Source organism: Centropristis striata, chromosome 7 (genome assembly GCF_030273125.1).
Source record: "Centropristis striata isolate RG_2023a ecotype Rhode Island chromosome 7, C.striata_1.0, whole genome shotgun sequence".
NCBI classification, from domain to species: Eukaryota; Metazoa; Chordata; class Actinopteri; order Perciformes; family Serranidae; genus Centropristis; species Centropristis striata.
This window is the reverse complement of record NC_081523.1, coordinates 12,192,046-12,212,652: the sequence shown is the minus strand read 5'-3', so window position 1 is coordinate 12,212,652 and position 20,607 is coordinate 12,192,046. Positions and strand designations below refer to the sequence as shown.

General features: G+C 39.2%; 1 protein-coding gene across 1 annotated transcript in view; it reads right to left on the bottom strand.

Moving 5' to 3' along the window:
• Positions 1-1,142: 1,142 nt before the first annotated feature.
• Positions 1,143-20,607, bottom strand: part of sv2ca (synaptic vesicle glycoprotein 2Ca) — a 37,346-nt gene continuing 17,881 nt past the window's right edge. The window contains exons 3-13 of the mRNA XM_059336562.1: positions 19,112-19,292; positions 17,722-17,873; positions 9,540-9,673; positions 8,987-9,076; positions 7,638-7,748; positions 7,436-7,524; positions 6,815-6,979; positions 6,582-6,715; positions 4,904-5,110; positions 4,509-4,668; positions 1,143-4,412 (exon numbers count right to left, since the gene is read on the bottom strand). Coding sequence (XP_059192545.1) covers positions 4,229-4,412; positions 4,509-4,668; positions 4,904-5,110; positions 6,582-6,715; positions 6,815-6,979; positions 7,436-7,524; positions 7,638-7,748; positions 8,987-9,076; positions 9,540-9,673; positions 17,722-17,873; positions 19,112-19,292 — 1,607 coding nt within the window. The 3' untranslated portion in view covers positions 1,143-4,228. The remainder of the gene's footprint in view (positions 4,413-4,508; positions 4,669-4,903; positions 5,111-6,581; positions 6,716-6,814; positions 6,980-7,435; positions 7,525-7,637; positions 7,749-8,986; positions 9,077-9,539; positions 9,674-17,721; positions 17,874-19,111; positions 19,293-20,607) is intronic.

The following is a 20,607-nucleotide window of genomic DNA, read 5'->3' as shown; positions in this document are numbered from 1 at the left end:
TTTAAAATATATTTTTTAATTATTATTATTGTTGTTGTTCATATAGTGTCATAAAAAATAAGAATAATAATTATTATTGTTATACTATTTATTATTATTATTATTATTATTATTATTATTATTATTATTATTATTATCATTATTATGGATTGTTGAGGAAAAGCCTTACATTTATGAACAAATGGCTTTTTATAAAGTGTGTGGGGTTTTTTGTTTCGTATTTATGTTTATTGGTATTTTTTGTTTTTTTATTTGTTTTAGAAGACCCTTATGGAGAAAACTCTTGATCAAGTAGGCAGCTAGCAGTTATGACCAAAAGTAATGGCCACAAACTGAGAAAAGTCCGACACTTATGATACATTTCCTTTTAAAATGTGCCATTTTCAACCATATTGTAGATATCGTGATCTTACAAATATTCATCTTAACATCAAAGTAAACTTCTTCAACATCCACTTGTAAACCCACAGTGTCACAGTTATCTTTTTGTCAGTTTATAATTTCAGTATCTAAATGTATCCACTAGATAGCAGCATTACTTTGAGCTTGTGAATGGAGTAACCACAGGGGACACAACCGCATACAATGTGTTTCTCTGCATGTACTTAAACCCAACTAACTTGGGTTTAAGTACATGCTGAGAACACAAATGAGGTAAAATGCCTTATTTAGTATATATGTGTGTATATATATATATATATATATATATATATATATATATATATATATATATAATATTATTGTACAGTTTAACAGCAGCACATACTAAAGGCTGCAAAATGACCATAATGTTGAATCAATGCCTCTATTTCAGTTTCAACAAAAACTGCATATTATAACCCTCATATAAATGGTATTTGATACAAGGCATTTGGTTTTTTCCACAATTTCATGTTATAGTTTTTCATGATACTGCAACAGTATAACCTGACAACTAAGTTTATTTAACTGCAAAACACATGAAAGTTGGCAGATGCTACTCATGAAAAAAGCAAACTGAAAAAATGCCTTTTTGTCTGTGTTTGCATAATTTCTCCCCAAGATTGTGTGTTTTAAAGCAAAGTAAATGTCCATAGAGCAGGTAGGTGCAGTACTGTAATATGAAGAGAATTTTATTTTGAGGTTTGAGATAAGGGTTGTGAAATAAAAGCAAAGCATAATTTGCTAGAGAACATAGCTTTTATTGTATATATGTTCAAAAGCAGCACAGTCTGCAATCCCTGCCCTTCCAGTTTCTACCATTATTCACAGGGCATCATTTGGCAAATATTTCTTCACATATTTTCACACTTATGGACCTCCGAACATACAGCTCAGCCATCGTATGACTGGCAGGCCCTTCACAATATTATGCACAACTTTATTCTCCACAGACATTTGATTACCTCCATAAAATGGATGAACAGAACTTACGAGAGTGATACATTCACATTTTTCCTCAACAAAAATCTGAATATTGCCATCATTTTCTGCCAGAAGAGTTTACAGTAAGAACACAAAGTTGAGCACAAAAGAACAGAAGTTTTCTTACATACATGCAAGTTTGTGCGCACACACACACACGCACACACAGAGTAGCAGGTGAACAGGAGCTTATGGCCGAGGACACACAGAGATGTACAACAGAGATACAGTAGATGGACTTATCGCTTGGACGAAGCAGGAGACACATGAGTCGATCAAGGAGCTTATACACATATAACCCAATAGTCCACCAATATCAGCTTTGATATGTACATTATTTACACTCATGCATCCACACGCAGGCCCACACACACATACAGTACTCTCTCTGACACACACACACACTAAATACAGTACATAAAAGCAAATACCTCAAACATAACAGTTAACCTCACTTCTCCCCAATATAACACAGCAGGTAGATCTGCTGCTAATCAAGGTTTAAACTCATCCAGAAACATACAGATCAATCCATCAGTTATTCTTGCTACTGACGTAGCATTGGATTGACACTGGGAAAAAAAGTCATTACTTTTTATATCAGTGCATTTATTTAGAATCTGTATGCTATACTTTTGTTTCAAAAATATTTAAATCATATGGTCAAAAAATATCTGTTGCACAATAGCAGCACACTTTATAATGTATTTCCAACTGATTTTTACAAAATCTGAGTAAAAGTTGGGTCCATGGAAATGGATGCACATGTATAGTACCACTTTGGAAGCCTTTTTTGTTGTTGTTTTGTTGTTGTTGTTGTTATTGTTGTTGTTGTTGTTGAGTAGCCTTGACAGAGCCAACTGCAGGGCAAGAGCAAACTACCTACGCTGCAATTACAGATACCACAAATACAGAGAAAAGCAGAAGGACACAGGCTGTTAGCCACAGAAAATACAATCCACAGACTCAAATTAAACAAGACTCAGTTGCAACTGAATTGTTATGTTATATATGTATCTGAAAAATGTTAATATAATTTAGAGGTATTTTTACACTTTGAAAATAGCAACATAATCTTATTATCATTATCTTTAGCAGTATGCATTGAGGTTCCAATGTTGAGAGACAAGATACATAATAACTAGTACAAGGTAGGTCATGTTTTCAAGTGTTAGATTATGGCAAAATTAGATTTTAGATCTAAAAAATTTAGCATCTGGTTTTGTTTTTGTTTCACTTCAAATGTAACAAATATGCAAACATAATTTCTGTCAATCTTTCAAACAAAGTAAAGAAAAAAGGGGTAATGAGTTTCCTTAGGAGACATTTTCATCATGGGTGGCACCAATTATCCCTCATAAAGAGGTGGTTGTTATTTTTGTTATAATTTTGTAGTCATGCTCAGTAACTTACACCATTTTGTCGTGTTATGAATAATTGTTACCGAACGGATTCTTTTTTTCAGGAGTGGGGGAGGCTTATCTCACCAAAATAAAAGTTTTATATAAAATAGGTATGCCTAACAAAAGAGACAAGGTTTAGACAAAAAAAAAGATTTCACACCCTAATAAAATACTGTATTGGCCACATTTTTCACATAATACACACAAAAAAACGGCATGATTATTTTCCCTATTTACTTCCTATTCAGTGTCTGTCTGTTCATTATAACCTTTGGACTTCACATAACTATGGGCAGACTGCTCCAGTTAAGGAGAGGCACATTTAAAAAAGGCCATTCAGTATTTTTAAAAGGAAGCAGCGACGTCACTGCCACAAGCAAGATCCAACACAAAGCTAAACCAGAAGGAGAGCTCATCAGAGAGCCTTTGAACAATAATACAACACATGAATGGGGATCTGGAGTACAACATTTGGATAAAATGAATAATTCATTATTTCAACTTCCACAGCGACACAAAGCATAAGCAGAAATAAAATTAGCAGCCTCAGATTCACCATACCATACAATTATTGGTACAAGAAGTTTTTCAATATGGCCTTTTGATTCTTGGTTGGGTAGGTAATGCAAAGGGCTTGGCATCATACATTAATTTATTTATTTTGAAAAGGTTGCAGATGTCTGAGCAAATGTCATGTTGAGTATTTTTGTCCCGTATGGTGCAAGTGAAGAAAAAAAGAGTCAGTCTATTTTAAGACACATAAAGTATATCCATGTGTTTGGCTTTTTATGTGTTGGTGTTTATGTTGACTTTCTGCACACTGTCTACAACCTGTCCTGTGTACGTGAGTCTTGTGGGCAAGCCAGCTGTCATACAGCTGTGTCGTGTGTCCGCTCCGTCTGATCATCTATTCCCTGCCTTGTCACACAGAAGGTTGGGTGTTCTCATTACAGCTTGTTTTTCACATTTCTCCCCATCTGGCTTGTCTTAATAAGACTGTATCAATATTAAAAAGCTTCGAGTTTTAACTATGAAATGACTCCACACAAGGTTATGGCTGCACCTGGAAGGGGCAACCAGTCACTGAACAAAACTCCACCGAAGTCTGTGTACCAAAGCATGTGCAAACTCTCAGCTCTGTCATGTGAAATCTCTAAACAATACATTCACAAAGAGGCTGAGCTTATTATTGACTAACTCGGAATGTATTTGATTTGTGTGATAAAAGTAAGACACACAATGAGAAAGGTGGGTTGCTATCCAGCTTTTCCTAAGGTACATTAGCAAAATGTGATTAAAAGTGTGACGTTAAGTGTGGACCAAGCCATTTGCACTCCTTGCTCAACACTCCCTGGGCTTCCTCTCGGATTCACCCGGGATTTACCCGGGTTTTATCCCGGCTAATGGACGCCACGCTGGTGTTACATGAGCACATTCATCCTGGTGTCAGGCAACCGGAGTGCAACCAGGCCTCCCCCGACGAGCACAGACGAGGCCATGAGGATGGGGATGGCCTTTGTGATGCCAACAAGAGACCCAAAAATCAGGTTTCCCAAGACTGCAGCCAGCTTACAGAGAGCGTTGCAGAACCCAAAGCCTGTTCCTCTGCAGAAAGAAGAATCACCACAATATGTAAATCCCTAAACAAGTCTTAATAACTATGTAAGCCTGTGTGTGCTCATCTATTGTTTGCCTTCTCACCTCCTGACAGTAGGGAATGACTCAGTCGTGACCACATCCAGGGAGTTCCAGGCAGAGATGCTCAAACCATTGTAAAGGCACAACATGAAAATCATCATGGACTCACTGGTGCCGAACCACAAGAAGAAACAGCTGATGCCTGAAAGGACCATGGAGCCACCTGACGGACATACAAACACACACAGAGCGAGAATGAAAGAGCAAGTTAGTGCACGTGGCATCTGACTAATGTTCAACTGAATTATAGAGCCTAATCAAAATTGCCTCTCATACTCCGTGATGGATGCCACATCCATACCATGAATCATTTCAGCATCCTGCAGTCAGTGTGAAAAGCAATTACTCAAGTGCACACACACAAACAAACATGAACCTCAGTCTTACTCTGTTCTTACCTAACATGGACAGACGTCCTATTTTGTCCATGAGAAGGGCGGACACAATGTTGCCAGGAAGAACAGCCAGTGTCCCCAGGAAGTTGATGAAGTAAACCCAGTAGGCGCTGTAGTCGTCGTCAAACGTCATCTGGCATCCTTTCTTGCTGTGGGTGAATGTGCTGTTGATCACCTCTGTGCCGTCTATCAACTTGTTTTCATCGATGTCTGCACAAAGAATGCAAAAGTCAGATTTGGTAATAATAAAACAATGCGAGAAACAACACAGCATTTTTTTGCTTTCTTGTCACACGGTTCTTTGAACATTTTCACCATGACACGTTTATACCTGATGAGTCTGAGGATCAGAAAGGAGGAAAGTAAACATACCATTCTAGCTGTAAATTCATGTCAAGGTGTGATAAACTGGTAACATATGAAACAAGAAGACCTAAAGAATAATTGATTGGATTAACTGGTCCCAACCACATCATTATATCTTTTTGGGATGAGGGCTAAATAACGCTCCTAAGTTAGGCAAAATTTTAGCGAGGGAAAAACTCATATAGCCATTTTCAAAGTGGTCCTTTTTACCTTTGACATTAACATATCTAAATGAAAATTGGTTCTATGGGTACAGATGAGTCTCCCCTTTAAAGTCATACCCACTTCTTGCTAATCCCATGCAGTTTGGGACAGGAACCATGTAGTGTTTCTGTTATTTGTATTTACATATTTCTGCATACTGGGGTCCCTGGTCTTAAAATTGTATAAATTCGGTATGATTAGAAAGCTGAGACTGATTCAATGAGCCTAAGCTTATCTATGTGTAATATGTCCTCATAGTAACCATTTCAATGTAGTGAGAGCATTTTTTTTTTAATTCTATACTGGATAAAGTCTCCAGATGTCAACGGTATGTGATATCAAAAATGGTGTTTCTCAAGATGTGGTATTTCAGAGGGATTTTTACCCTTTTTGTCAGTTCTAAAGGAGTCAAAAATTGTTACATTTTGCACCAAAGTAGTGTAACAAATAATCACCCCAAATATTTCTGCAACAAAGTACTGTACTTAAGTTCAATTTTGAGATACTTGTATTGTGATTTTCAGCTACAGAGGGAAATATTGTATTTTTTACTATACTACATGTATTTGATACTGTAGATACAAGTCACTTTACAGATTCAAATTTCTCAATACAAAATATAATTAAACTTATACATTATCAAGTATATTTATGAACTAAGTTACCTAACAATAAAGTAATAAATAAGCTCCTAAATTTACCAACTGCAACTTCAGGTGATAATCAATCAATTTAATAAAACAACAATAGAATTTCATATAATATTCTAAAATGGGCCATTCTGCATCTTGAGTACTATTACCTTTGCTACCTTAAGTATGTTTTGATGGTGATACTTTGCTACTTTCACTGAAGTTAAATTTTGAATGCAAGAATTTCAACTGAAACAGAGTATTCCTACACTGTGGTATTGTTACTTTTACCAAAGTAGAAAATCGAGTACTTAATTTTAATCAATTAATAATTCCTTTTTAATTCTGATTTATGACTAGAACAACTTGACACTGAGCGGCATTTCAATTTAACCTCACTGTCGACCTTGTATCAACCCCTGAACATCCCCTGTCCACCATCTATCTAGAATCAAACAGAGAATGCTCATATACCTCACCTGTGTTAAAGAAGAAAGCATCAATGAAAGTGCAGTTACGGAAGAAGGAGCCCACCGATGTCACATCATCGAAGTAGCAGTTACGAAAGGTAGAGTCAATGAAGGTGACGGACTTCAGCTTCATATTGATGAATCTGCAGAAGATCAGTTACATTCTGCTTTTAATAATTCATCACAGCATAATACTCCATCCATTCATCCGTCAAGCCTGCAGACAAGTTGACTTGTCCTACCGGTCGTTGATGAAGAGGCTATTTTTGTGAATCTGGTTCTCCAGAGTGAAGTTAAAGGTGAAGTCTTCAATGCGTTCATTGTTGTGTAGCTTCACTTTAGATGCATACTCATCTGCCTGGAGGTGTTTAATGACATCAGGAAACCAGACTGACAAGCCATAATACCTGCAACCAGAGGGACACAGTGATATCAAGAACTAATTAACAAATTGATCAGCCACAGAACAGTGATTTTAGACTCAGATCTGACAAAAACATTGATTTATACACCCTTACATTTGATGTCAGAAACAGTAGGAGACACTTGTGGTTTCTGTTTGATTTTAAAGGGTTTTCTGAGTGTGTGTGTGTGTGTGTGTGTGTGTGTGTGTGTGTGTGTTTCAATCTCTGTCTCTCTGCTTTCACTCCTATCTCTCCTCCCCCCTGAGACACCAATGGACCAGTATTGATCTGCAGACTGTGATTGATTTTGAGACCATGCAACTTCTGCACGGCAGAGAGATCAAGATGACAGAAATGCAATGTGGCCGCAAGCCTGACTGCCTAGTGCTATTATCTGACCGGAGAAATTAGACTTGTCTGATTTTTCTACGACACAAATGACATCAGGAGGAGGCTCACCCGAATGACAGTGTGAACCAAACCACAGCGAGACGCATCATGTTTTCTCTCATAGGGTAGTTGAAGGACTTCATGAGATTCAGGTAGATCTGAAGACAGAAAAGACACTTATTACACCTCATGTGATCAAAAGACAAGTTCAGCATTGAGGCAGTGGACAGAATTGAATAGCTTGTAAAGAAAAAAAAAGACAATTTTGTACCCCATGTATTTCAGCCTTTATCCTAAAGAAGAACTTGGAAACCGGGTTGGCAGACTCTGACTCCATCTCCACCAGCTCATCCAGCTGTTTGGGGATCTTGATCCTGTTGACCTGTGAAGAGGAAGGAAATGATGATTGCATGCTGCATTTAACATTTTTCTCATCACTATGTAATCAATTTTATGGACCTTACTTGGATTAGGGCTTTTTAAAGTTTTTTTTTTTTTTTTTTTACATAGTTCTATTTGACTACTTCTAAAGGGGGCATATTTTGCTTTCCTTATTTTCTTTCATGGACTAATGCTACAAAGCTGTTCATATTAAATGTGGCCAAATTGTAAAATAATGCAGTAATCTCTTTCAGTAAAAACCTCAGGTTTCCGACCCTCCTGAAAAACAGGTTTTCTAATCTTGGCTCAAGTTGACAGGTTACATATGGTAATTTGTGCCAGATAAATTACTCTAGTGTTAACATGTCATAAACTGCTGCATGCAGCTACATGCTAACATCAGGGAAACCTATAATCTTGGTTGCTGTAAAGTTGTCTATTAATCCCCAATTTCCGATTAAATATTCCTAATGGATCATGTTAAACTGTGTTTTTTGGTTTATAAGCTCTAATTGGTAATATTTCATGACAGAAAGTGCTTCTGTACTCTATTATAGTCATCCCCCAGCTGATTCCAACAGCACGCCATTTTTTTCTTGAATGACAAAGGCATAGCCCAGTCTATTCTGCCTCAGATTGGCTAGTACTCTTTGCCTTCATTAGTTTTGGTTGGTTAGGTTTAGACGTGAGAACTCTTTGTTCTTGGATGATTGGTTAATGACGGGAACGCTGACCAATCAGAGCAGACTGGGTTTAAAGAGACAGGTGCTACAACCGAGCATGTCAGACAGAGGGTGATTTGAGGTGTAGCATCCATAGGCAGTCTGAAATAAAAGGTGTTTTTTGAACATTAAAAGATGTAAAAATGCTTTAGTGGGAACCCAAAATCCAAGTATGAACCTGAAAATGAGCAGAATAGGTCCCCTTTAATTTCACATCAAATGAAAAGCATGTGATAACTGTACAACTGTAATAAAATCAATGTAAACAGTTTGTATAACAGTACATGATCAATTCAAGAAACATGTGTTGACTAAGAGGCTTTCCCAAAGTGCAGCTCCCGAAGCAAATAAGCCTGAACGACACAAAACTGCTTTCAGAACCTTCATAATTCAGATATGATCCTGCACAGTGAAAGCGTTAAAACCTGTCCCAGTGGTGGCAGACTATAAGCCTCTTTGCTTCCTTAAGCATCAGGAAACCCAGCCAAGACAGCACACAGCGGAAACAAGCACTCACAGTGAAGACTTTCTCCGGTTGCCCACGTGCTCTCATGTTAGTGTCATGGATCTGCTTGAGGATCATCCAGGCTTCATCATGCTTCCCCACCTGACAGGAGGGAAAGTGAGGGGAAGAGAGAGGATAAATTCATGGGATCAGCAATGGTCTCTCTTGCTCAGGGACAGCAACACATCCACTGTCGTATACATATAAATATTCCTTTGATTTTTCCAAGATGGGCCAATTTGATGAAAGTCACGACAACAGTGACTCATTTTGCTTCAAAGGGTAGCAAACCTCCTGTCACAGATCTCAAGGGTGCCATTTAGCAGACACGCATAAGTCCTCCTCCAAGAGCTTCAGATGACTCACACTGTTTGGACTGATTAAACATCTGTTTAATGGGAAATGTCCAAGTACTCTCAATTTGCCTGACGTAATAGTTGGAGAAAGTGACACGGCACCATGAGGTGGCATTTTGGAGGTTGCAACAGTTGCAGCCGAGTTGTGAGGGATCAGAACTGTTTCAGTGTGAATATTAAGTTGTAATACTTAGGGAAAATAGCATTACCTCAAGGTAGAACCTGGGGCTTTCGGGCATGAAGGTAAGTGCCACCACAGCACACACACAGGGCAGGGCACAGACGACCACAAACACCCTCCAGCTGTGAAACTGGTACGCTGAACCCATACTGAAGCTCCAACCTGTAAATGATGTCATACAACAACCAATACAATCAGATGGGTGATATAGCAAAATAGAGAATAATGCATTTAACCTTTGTGCCTCACTTTAAAAAAAAAAAAAGCTCTGATGTCTGCAGAGGACACAAATGTAAAAAATAATAATAATAATAAAAAAGCTACCATGAAAATAATATATCTTCATAATATTTTCCACTATAACCTACATGCTCCCTGATCATAACTACCAGATATTAATTCATTTTCAGATTATATCTTCTGTATACATAATGTCAGGGGGAATTTTTATTTTTATTTTTATCTTTATTTCTTCACAGTCTTTGATGTATTGTATGAAACACTGTGGTGGTCCATAATACACCAATAACACTAGAGAAAAAAAGGAAACACCATGTATTTGCCCCATAGGGCAAACGTGAGAAAATAGGGACACTGTAGCTTTACATAGTCTATTTTATATAAATGTTCTGAATGTCCTGTGAAGCCCCTTTAAGGTGTGAGAGTGTATTTTTGCTGCACAGTTTATTATAGACTTATTTTCTGCGCTTAAAAAGAAGAAGCACATTTATCACAGCTAAAATGATCGAAAAATTAAAAAGTCAAAATTGTCCCCAGTGGGGCATAAGGGTTAATTACTTTATGCAAACATAACAAATTCTGCATATTCTGCTGAGGTAGTGGGTAACATCATGTTAGATATCAGTATGCTATATGTTGCTGACATATTCTTGTTGAATTGTGTCTTTTTGTTGATGTGGCTTATCCATGTTTGGCATATTGTCATGATTCTAAAGAGTATTTGGCATATTTGGACCATTGATAATTGTCTCAAGTTAATCTGAAAGCTCACAAATAAAAGTGCTGCCAACCTTTAAGCACAACTGCTGCCTATTTTAATACCATGGCACAGTTTTCTGTTTGTATTATTTATTACTCATAGGTAATATTCTGACTTATTTATTCATTTACATTATTTGGTCCATCTTTTGCATGGCATTCACTTTTCTTATGCAGATGAAGATGTATGTTGAGGCCTTACTCTAATGAAAAACATCCCACTGATACTGAACATAATTATTTTCCCGCAAACAAAATAATGGTTAATCTTTCTGGTCATAACAACTCGACAGACCACGATTCACAATGTGTTTAATTGATTAATTATACACTAATGCTCAGTGCACAATTTAAAGCCAGCAGGTGGCTATTTAGCCAATCTCCATCTCACAGGGGCATAATAAAAGCAAATATGATTACTTAATAAGCCTCAAAATTATGCTTTGAGGAAGCAGTGACTAAATAATATTTAGTGTAGTGTAGATACTGTATATCCTTATCACACGGGAGACTGCCACTTGATCTGAGAGGCTGATTCTAAATGTTATGTGTGGAACTCGTACTGCGAGCACAAAGGGGCTGCAAATAAAAGATGGCTTTGAAATGAGAGCGCTCAGCGGCCGGAGCAGAGTGATGTGTAGGCTCAGAGATGAATGGCTCTGCAGAAGGAGCTGCAGAGAAGTGCACAGGGACGGGTTAATTGAATGTGTAGGAAAGGAATTGAGTGTTTTGTGCTAAGTTAAATCTTGTTGCACCTGATCTCAGCCCACAGGCACTCTCCCAGACTCATTAATCATTGTAACATGCACACACACACACACACACACACACACACACACACACACACACACACAAACACACACAAGCAGGGACTTATACACCCTCACAAAAGGGGGAGATGCACAAATACACGCACATACACACAAGAAAACTAGCATTTGACAGAGGAAGCAATGAAATTAATCACATGAATTACCATATGCAGATGACACTGACATGACTAACATAATTCCATATTGCCAAACTCCCACCCACACATGTACATGAGTACCTACACAAATATACACATAAAATTATACATCATGCATTTCGTTTTCCTATGCAAAAGGACACCTTATTTCCGCAAACCACACAGTGGAGAAAGGAGTGAAGATACCATACAGACACCTTAGAGTTAGGAATAACAAAAGACTTACATTATATCTGTTGTTTTCAAGTGGCACAAACAAACAGCCTCATTCATAATTATTTTTCTGACATTGTGGTTTAATTTAATTTGTGACTAAACTAAACTAGAAGGCGGCCCTAAATATGGCATTAAATTCAAAGTATTGCTGTAATTTAAACTATAAACAAGCACCAACCTCTGGGACTGAAAAGTGAAGCCTATGCAGAAGTGCCTTAAACCTGAATTCTTTCAAATGGCCAGCAGGGGGCAACTTCACTGCCTACAAATATAAGTCTGATTGTATAGAAGTATATGAGGTGCTTTTCACTTCTCAATGTATTACCTCAGTAATCAATTTGACCCTTTCACTGTGTTTTTTTTTTCAGTTCATGAAAGATAATTGTATCATTTTGGTTGCCCAAAGATTTCCTGTTGGCTGTTATTACAGATTCACCAAATATGGTTACTCCAAAAAAACCAACATGGTGAGGGCCTAAATGCCAAATTCGAGGCTTCAAAATGGTAAACCAATGAGTGTTGCCACAGTGGTTACAAGTCAGTCACCTCTTGTATACAGTTTATGATTTGAATATGGAATTATTGTGTGCAGTGTGAAAAAGCTTGTGATGGTAACACAGAGAAGAATTTAGGTTTATATTTACACTAATGCCAGGGCAAGCCAGTATGCAATTTATAATGTATTGTATGTGTCGAGTTGTATTTGTGCTCTCATTGACTTCATCTTTTAGAATTTTTGGGAGGAAGCACAGAAAGGGGTTGCCGTGTCAGTCGTGACCTCCCACGTTTCTCAACAGATCGTGCTTCATGGAGATGCCGCTCCAAAGGGAATAGCACCATTATCCATCAGCAGGCGTAGGAGGAGAGTCAGGGGGTGGGGAGGGGGTTAACGCTAATGGTTATGCCAGAAAAAGGCTGCTTGGAATTAATCTCACAGCATATTAAAACCCAGCTTTAAAAGCAATGCATATCAACTGCTAAAAACAACTATTTTCAAAGAGGGGTGGGCCTCTGTCATAAGTGGTATAAATGTTTCCCAGAAGAGACCAGAGATGAAAATGTCTCAGTTGAAAGCAGAAATCAGTGGGGGAAAAAAGTAAAACAAAAACTGCAGAAGGAAATAAGCAATGGTTGGGTTTCACTCTTGTGGTGTCTGTTGTTCGGCAGTAGGAGTAATGACTTTTGTAGACGACGTCCTGCCTGTGTGTATTCCTGATTCTTTTTATTTATTTGCCTGTCTTTCTCCTTTTGTGTGTGTGTTTGTTTGAGTGTGTGTGTGTCTGGAGTGACTCAGAGTGAGAGAGAGAAGTAAAGAGAGAAAGAGACAGGGTAACAGAGAGAGAAAGGGAAGGAGTTGTTCAGCAGTGATTGCCTTTTTCTACAGAAATGTAGCACGGCTTCCTGCCCCTCAGGGTTACTGTTTCACCCATGCCATTGGAAATCTCATTACAGGGATTATGTACATAATTGACTAAGTCTATGGATGACTGACTCAGCAGTGCTGCAATACTCCGTAGGAAGATAGATAGATAGATAGATAGATAGATAGATAGATAGATAGATAGATAGATAGATAGATAGATAGATAGATAGATAGATAGATAGATGATGGATGATGAATGATGGATGGATGGATGGATGGATGGATGGATGGATGGAACTAGGAACTTTTAACTGATTTTGAAGGTGTCTCAATTTAACTGGTTCTTCTATATTAATGTTGTGTCTTGATTTCGACAAAACAAAACCTAAGCCACAATGAGGGGCTGGTACCGGAGTACGTAATTGACGTGACGTCATGCGGTGGCTCCTTGTAGTCAATCAAACATCTGCGAACTTGTGCTTAAGACGTATTTATTTACTAGCATGTATCACTACAGCTTTGCTATACACAAATTTACATCAGTAACTAGCATTAAACAAACAAAAGGGCTTAAAGGTTAGCCGGCAGTTAAACGGCGGTCAAAAACTGTGTGCTTCTCCCGGTAAGCAACACACCTGAGGAGTAATTGCCTCTTCCTCTACTTATGCATTCACACATGCTGTTGTCCAATACGCCACCTACTGTGACAATCGGGAAATGACCTTAATACATATAAATGGCTCTAACATGACCCATAGACTGTATAAATAATGGACATAGTGACCGTGGTGTCACCCATTGGTTTGTTGACTGCCCGTTTGAGGCATCGAGTTCAGCATTACACTTGTCGCCATCTTGTGTCGCCATCTTTTTTCCGGAAATGGCGAGCAGACCATATTTGGACTGTGGAGCAGCAAGAGGGATCTGACGACACTGACTACATGCCTCTCTACAACGGCAACCTGACTAAGCAAAGCCGCTGCTAATTCATGTTAGCGTTAACTGTAGCATTAAGTGGGACATTCATTTTAGCTAGCATTAAACAAAAACAAAATGTACATTACTTACCTAAGAAAAATGAACAGCCACTCCTTGGAGTGTCTATTAGTCCAACCAAATGCTGAACGAGATATTTTTAATGAACAAAAAATTTAAATCATTAAGTGAAATGATTTATTGACACAGTGCCGTGGATATGCATTGTTCTGCTTCTCTCCTGATGACGGCTCGCCTTGTTAGTGACCTGTCAATCAAAGGTAGCCATGCCCAAAATCATACGATTCTTTATCTTCTGTTTTCTTCTAAATAAATGGGGCCATTATTTACACTATTAACATCAAATTGTCTTGAAGAAGATTTTTTACTAGCGATTGAGACCATAGTGTTGTCCTAAAAAAACATTTCTGAGGTAATAAATCAAGTGAGAAGTTTTCTCATTTTGTACTGAAATTAACAGACCAAAATGATTCTGCAGCCGCCGCCAGCGCCCCCTGTTGGAATCTTTGGTAAAATGCCGCTTAAGGCACTTCCTGGCTTGTCTCACTGCTCAGACCCAGAGGTTGTTGCCTGATATGACCTACATAAGCAAACAAGACTATCAGTGAGAATATTGATTATTTAAATTCCGTTATTTTTAAATGCCTCTCATAATGCCACTGCATCGGATTCTGACGAAATCAGACGAAATCATGCAAGTTCTGCAGAACATTCTTTAGCTCAGACTCCAGCAGGCCTCCGGCAGCCTTCAACCTGTAGTCAGAGCTCAATGCCCAGCAGCAACGGCCTCTCTCCCAGACAGCAGCAGAGATTTGCACACTTCCTGGGAGCCAGCACCACGCTACTAGAGACACAAGCTGTTTTGCTGGACCCGCTGCAGGGAGGTGAGCCACATGAGAGCCAGACCCTGCTGCAGTAAAATGAGAGGTTTTCTAATGGCAGTCTGGTGCTCATGAAAAAACTAGCCTTTGTCCATGAATTAGAATTCCTTCCAGCCTGTTTATATATCTATTGTAACACTTAAACATGCTCTTCTTTCCCTAACCTTGAGCAGGTGGTTCTGTTGCTTAAACCTAACCAAACTGCGACCGCTTCACCTAGCCTGTTCTCCCATTAAAAACGTCAATATAGCTTGTGTGTACAGGCAGCAAAAAATGAGTTATGTCTCCGTATTTCATCGTCCGCTGTAATGCGTCCGCCGCCATCTTGCTCACATAGTACTGATTGACAGCCAAGCGAAGTTTATTAGGGCAGATTCTTACATTCGGTTGGAGGATAGGGTGGTGGACCTGTCGATCAAGGGCGAACTAGGAGAGCGGGGTTCGCTTCGCAATCATTTTTGACTTAAATTACATTGTTTACGTAAATTACGTGAATTACGTTTTTGAACGTAACGTTTACGTAACTTGCTGCAGTCACTTCCGGCATTTATGTACATTAATTTGGTGTTTAAACTGTCTTTTATAATGCCTTCACAGAAGTTTTTTACCCTAAACCTAAGGTCAGTGGTTTTACAACATAAATCCACAGTAAGTACAGTCTTTTTTTACAAACGTGGACCGTGCGTGTGTGCAGTTTTTAGAGCATGCCTTTGCACCACGAGCCAAGTTACGTAAGTATGTGCAGTGAAATGCGAGCCGTGATACGTACCTACGTGCTGTAATTTGTGGAACTGACACACAACCACTTATGACGTTTATGTTGGAGAACTTGTTGTTTCACCATGTAACGACATGTTTAAAAGGTTTCGGTATGAGCATGAGTTGATCTCCTGCCGGTGGTAGGAGCACTCATTTTGAAAATGCAGCAGTGGGTCTAATTCGAAAGCAAGAAGAAAAGACATGTGGTTGTAATGTTTGGAGGACATGTTGGCATATTAACTATACAGATATGAAGGTGTTATGGTGGTTTACAGAAAGTCAACATGATATAATGCCTTTCAAGTACAAGAAGCAGAGAGCAGTTACAATTAATTGAAAATGATGTGAAGTCCCCTATGGGGCTATTTAATCTTTAATCTGTGGATCTGAGCAGCATCTAATGAGGTTACTCTCATAGTGGGCTTTCTTGGCAGCAAGTAAACTCCTCAAACTGTCCCGTCAATGTGATGAGGATCTGGCGCCGAGCAGACCTCCTTCAGCGCCCCAGCTGTGAGTCTGGCAGGGGGCTTTCGGGAGACATTAGGAGTAAGCGAGTGGAGAAGATAAATGAGAGCCCTAATGGTGTATTAAACACCAGTGTTGAGGCACTTGTATCATAACCCATCACTGATACCTTTATGTCTTCGTTCAGAGACATAAAGGTATCTCTGCAGGAGGCATTTTGGCCCACACATTGTAGCGCTGTTGGTTGCAGGCACTGCGGCACTTTAGGGAAAACATAAAAACCACTGGTGAGCGCTGGAGTATGTATGCAAGACACGTAGTTCCCTCTGAGAGAAAGAGAGGCAGAGTGGTAGTGAGTGTCAGAGAGAATAAGAGCAAAGTAAGGCCACTACCATCCCTTCAATACGATATCAGCAGATCTGACAGCAGAGTTTCCTCGCAGAGACTCATTATGGTTTCAGAGGGTTTTGTGAGTCCTTCTCCAGTGTGTTTCTGTACAGCCATGTGAACGGATCTACAGCTGTGTGTGTGGGTGTGTGTGTGTGTGTGTGTGTGTGTGTGTGTTTGTCCATCTCTGTGAGTAACATGTAAGAAAACTAAGAAGTCCTGTATCGGAAACTCCATGATTAGCAATGCTGCGTGTGTGTTCTCATGTGCCTTTCTGTGTTTGTGTGTGTTAACCCAGATGACCTCTCACAATGTCAGATGTTATTGCCTTCAATTTCCCTTGAAGAAGACCTGTATGTGGCTGCAGCCCAGTAAAACATCATCCATGCCACTTACAGCAACACACACACACACACACACACACACACACACACACACACTGTCTCTCTCACTGACGTCACAGGTTGGCTAAAGCATGGTCTGGCCATAAATCACCTCTAGCTGTAGCTTTGTCCTATTAGAGCAAGGAGAAAAACCTAATTATGCTTGATCAAGAAGAACACTCTGCGGAGACAGAGAATGGAGAGAGAGGAGAGGTAATAAAAGGAAGGACAGAGAGATGGGGTGAGTACAAAACAGGATGAGGGTTGGTGGGGGGGTAGTAAAAAGAAGGGACAGCAGGTTGAGGAAAAGCAAAGAAGAGAAAAGAATCAGAGTAGGAGAAGAGGAGAGAAAGAAAGCTCATTCCCATCTTTTTGTTTCTTTTGCAGCGGATGTCTAATGCTGCGTTGTCATAAATCACAGCTTCCTCTCCCCCCACAGGCCCACCCTCACCCTTTCAGCATGAGTCTGCTCTATGGTATCCATGTGTATGTTAATCTCTTAACCTCTGCCTTTCACAGCCCGCAGCCACTCAGAGCTATTAGGTGATTGATTCCCATGGCAGGGAAAACTAGCACCTCAACCCACGGCCACAGGAAAGCCTTACAGTTTTGGAACCTGTAGTCAGGAGCTTAGTATAAAGTCACATTGCCAAGCTCCTCTCAGAGCTGCCAAACTTAATCCTGTTACAGCCCTCACCGGATATAACTTTATACAACTTATAATTGGCCTTTTTTCTTTATTAGGAGGAAACATGGGTGTACTGTACAGTACAGTATCTTTATAAACTCACCGTAGTGGGGTATAATGGCCCAGGCCATAGCTGATGCATAGATCTCTCCAATCATCCAGAACATACACAACCAGCTGAGGTGTTCTCCTCTTTTCTCTCTGGACAACACCTCCGCAAAGAAGGAGAAAACGATGGGCACAGCACCTCCTATCCTGCAAGAACCAGAGAGAAACCAGGACAGAAATTTAACTTTTTTAATCCTCATGTGTTATAAATTTTACACAGTTGCAGTCATGATTTATTTTACATCTTAAAGGGACATTTCTAATTTTTTAAGTAGGGTTGTATACTGTACATCATACAACCCCACTTTAAAAAAAAATTAAATCTGTCAGTTTATGGTCTATTTTTGTTGATTCAATTCAAGAAAAACAAGTCAAAAACTGCCAAAGAAACTGTATTTGGTCTAATGTTAAGGTTCAACAACATACTTTATTCAGCCTTTAAAGTGTTTTTTTGGATTGTTTTCCATTAAAATATAATAAACTGACGGCTCATTGCTGAGACATCAAAGGAGACTAAGTAAGCAAAAAAAAAAAAAGCACAACTAAGCATATTTTCCCCCCAAAGTTAATACAAAAAAAATCCTCAGTGCCAGTTCTTCATGATTCAGTGGCACAGGTCGCATTGGCAGTTTGGACAGCCTTTTCAATTACTCTCGAGGTCTCTGGGGAGAGTGGTGCAGATGCAATTACTGAATTAGCTCTTAAAGGAACAGATACACTGCCAAAGACGAGGACATAATAAATCACTGCTCACACCGTGTTTCTATGTAGTAAGAGACACACAATCTGCCTCTTGTAGAGTTTTCATTTCCACACTCTCTGGTTATTTTAAGAGATTCAAAAACTGCAAAAATGTATGTTGAAGTTTTCTTTTTGGAGTGAGAATGCCACTGGTTATATCTGACTGCTAATGTTTTTGCTGGTCTGCATTGCAGCAGAAAGATAGACAGATAGATGAAAAGTAAAGCCTCCATGATAAAAGAGTCAGAAACTGCAAACTTTCTGTGGAGCAGTAAGAGAGAGAAAACAGGCTTTACATAATCATTAACGGAAATTGCTTTCATCTCTTTTCAAAAACTTCAACAATTATTTTTCAGTGGAAGTCAACAAAGGGAGAAATCATGAGGAGAAACATGCCCACAGAAACACTCCTCAGATAGATTTTTCCGTCTTTACTTCACTACTTTACTTCACTGATTTAGCCCTGATGTACGCACTGATTTTTGTCATATATACGCTCAGATAGTGTGACTATCATTTTGCCAAAGAAGGAGATTTTGAGGTGCCATGGTGTAATCATTCGAATACACTTTTCACAAATTGTTTAAACTGAGGGCTTGTCTTCCTTGTTGGCCCCAGAATGACCTCCGCTTTATCAGACTTACCCAAAGCCTGCGAAGAGACGGCAAAGGAGGAACAAGCCGTATCCCTGGACAAAAGATGACAGGAAGGCGAAGAAGCCGTTCGTGGACATGCAAATGAGGAGGCACTGTCTGCGGCCCACTTTGTCAGACATCCCTCCCCAGAAGAATGCTCCAACCATCATCCCCAAGTAAACAACACTGCCTGGAAAGATAACGGGAGAGAGGGTTGTGAGTTTTGTTTGCCATATTTATCAATACATCACCACACATCTCTGCATTTGCATGTATGAGTTTGCATGTTTTGGTATCTTGAAATACACCGATATTGTGGGAGTTTGACTCATTGGTCACCAAATGGACATAATTTAAGTATCTAGTGTCTAAAGAGTCGCCTCCTGCAGTCTTTTTTCACATGTGATTTGCTAGATTATCCTCCCAAAGCTCTTTGGGAACCATTTAAACCTGAATGAACCTGTTTTTTTTTGTCAACAGGGAGCAGAAACAAGCTGTGAATACAGTCCTGACATAAAATCATGATAACAAAATATACTTAGCACACAGTTGCCTGTTTGGGATTTTTAGCTCTGTTTATTGTCTCCATTAACTTCTGATGGAAACCTCCAGCTCTTTAGCTGCTGTTTGCATAAACAGTGTTTACTGGCTAGTCTTTAACTTTGTCTGTCCGCTATATGTGGCGAGCAGATGGTCACCAGTAGTTTTAAGGGCTTTTTCATTAAAAAGGAGCTACACAAGCAAATTTTTTGAAATGTCGCAATAAAGAAAATATGAATTAGAGACGTTTCCATCAACTGGTTTTGAGCGAATAAACAAAGCTGCATGAATGTACTTTGGTCAGAAGATGGCAGTGTAATGTACTGTTGTAGGCTAAACCCTTCAGTAAACAGTAGAAGTAGAGATTTCACGGGAGAGAGAAAAAAACAAGTCTTCAGGAATTCGGTTCAACTGGGCAACTTAGAATTGTTCTTAGAATTATGTCAGCTCGTCTAGACCACCAGAGTGGAAACAGTCATGTCATCTGTTTAGTGCATTAACTATTTTAAGAAAAAGACAAAAAAACACCTCAAGCGAGTTTAAAAACTTTTATGCACATTTACTTTCAAAAGTTTTATTGAGTTCCCATCAAGCTTTTCTCATGCAAATTTTCAAAATGCTCATCAAAATTTGTTGATGGAAACAAGACTACAGTCAAGTTCTTAGTCCATCTGTGTAGTTGTCACTCAATGCAACACCTTTCACATAGAAGTGGACATGTGATCCATTACAGACGCTTTAACATCTTAATATAGTTACAGACTTGCACACCAAAGAGATCGCACTGCACTGCACTGCTGCAGCTGCTTAACAAAACTGAAAAACAACACATTTCCACTCCCTACTAACAGTTGAAACCAGGCGGCAATCTCCTTGTCTGAGCATGGAGGCCAACCAGGAAGTGCCTTAAGCCTGCAATCTACTGAAAATTCCAGTAGGGGGTGCTAAGTTTGGCTGCAAAAAAA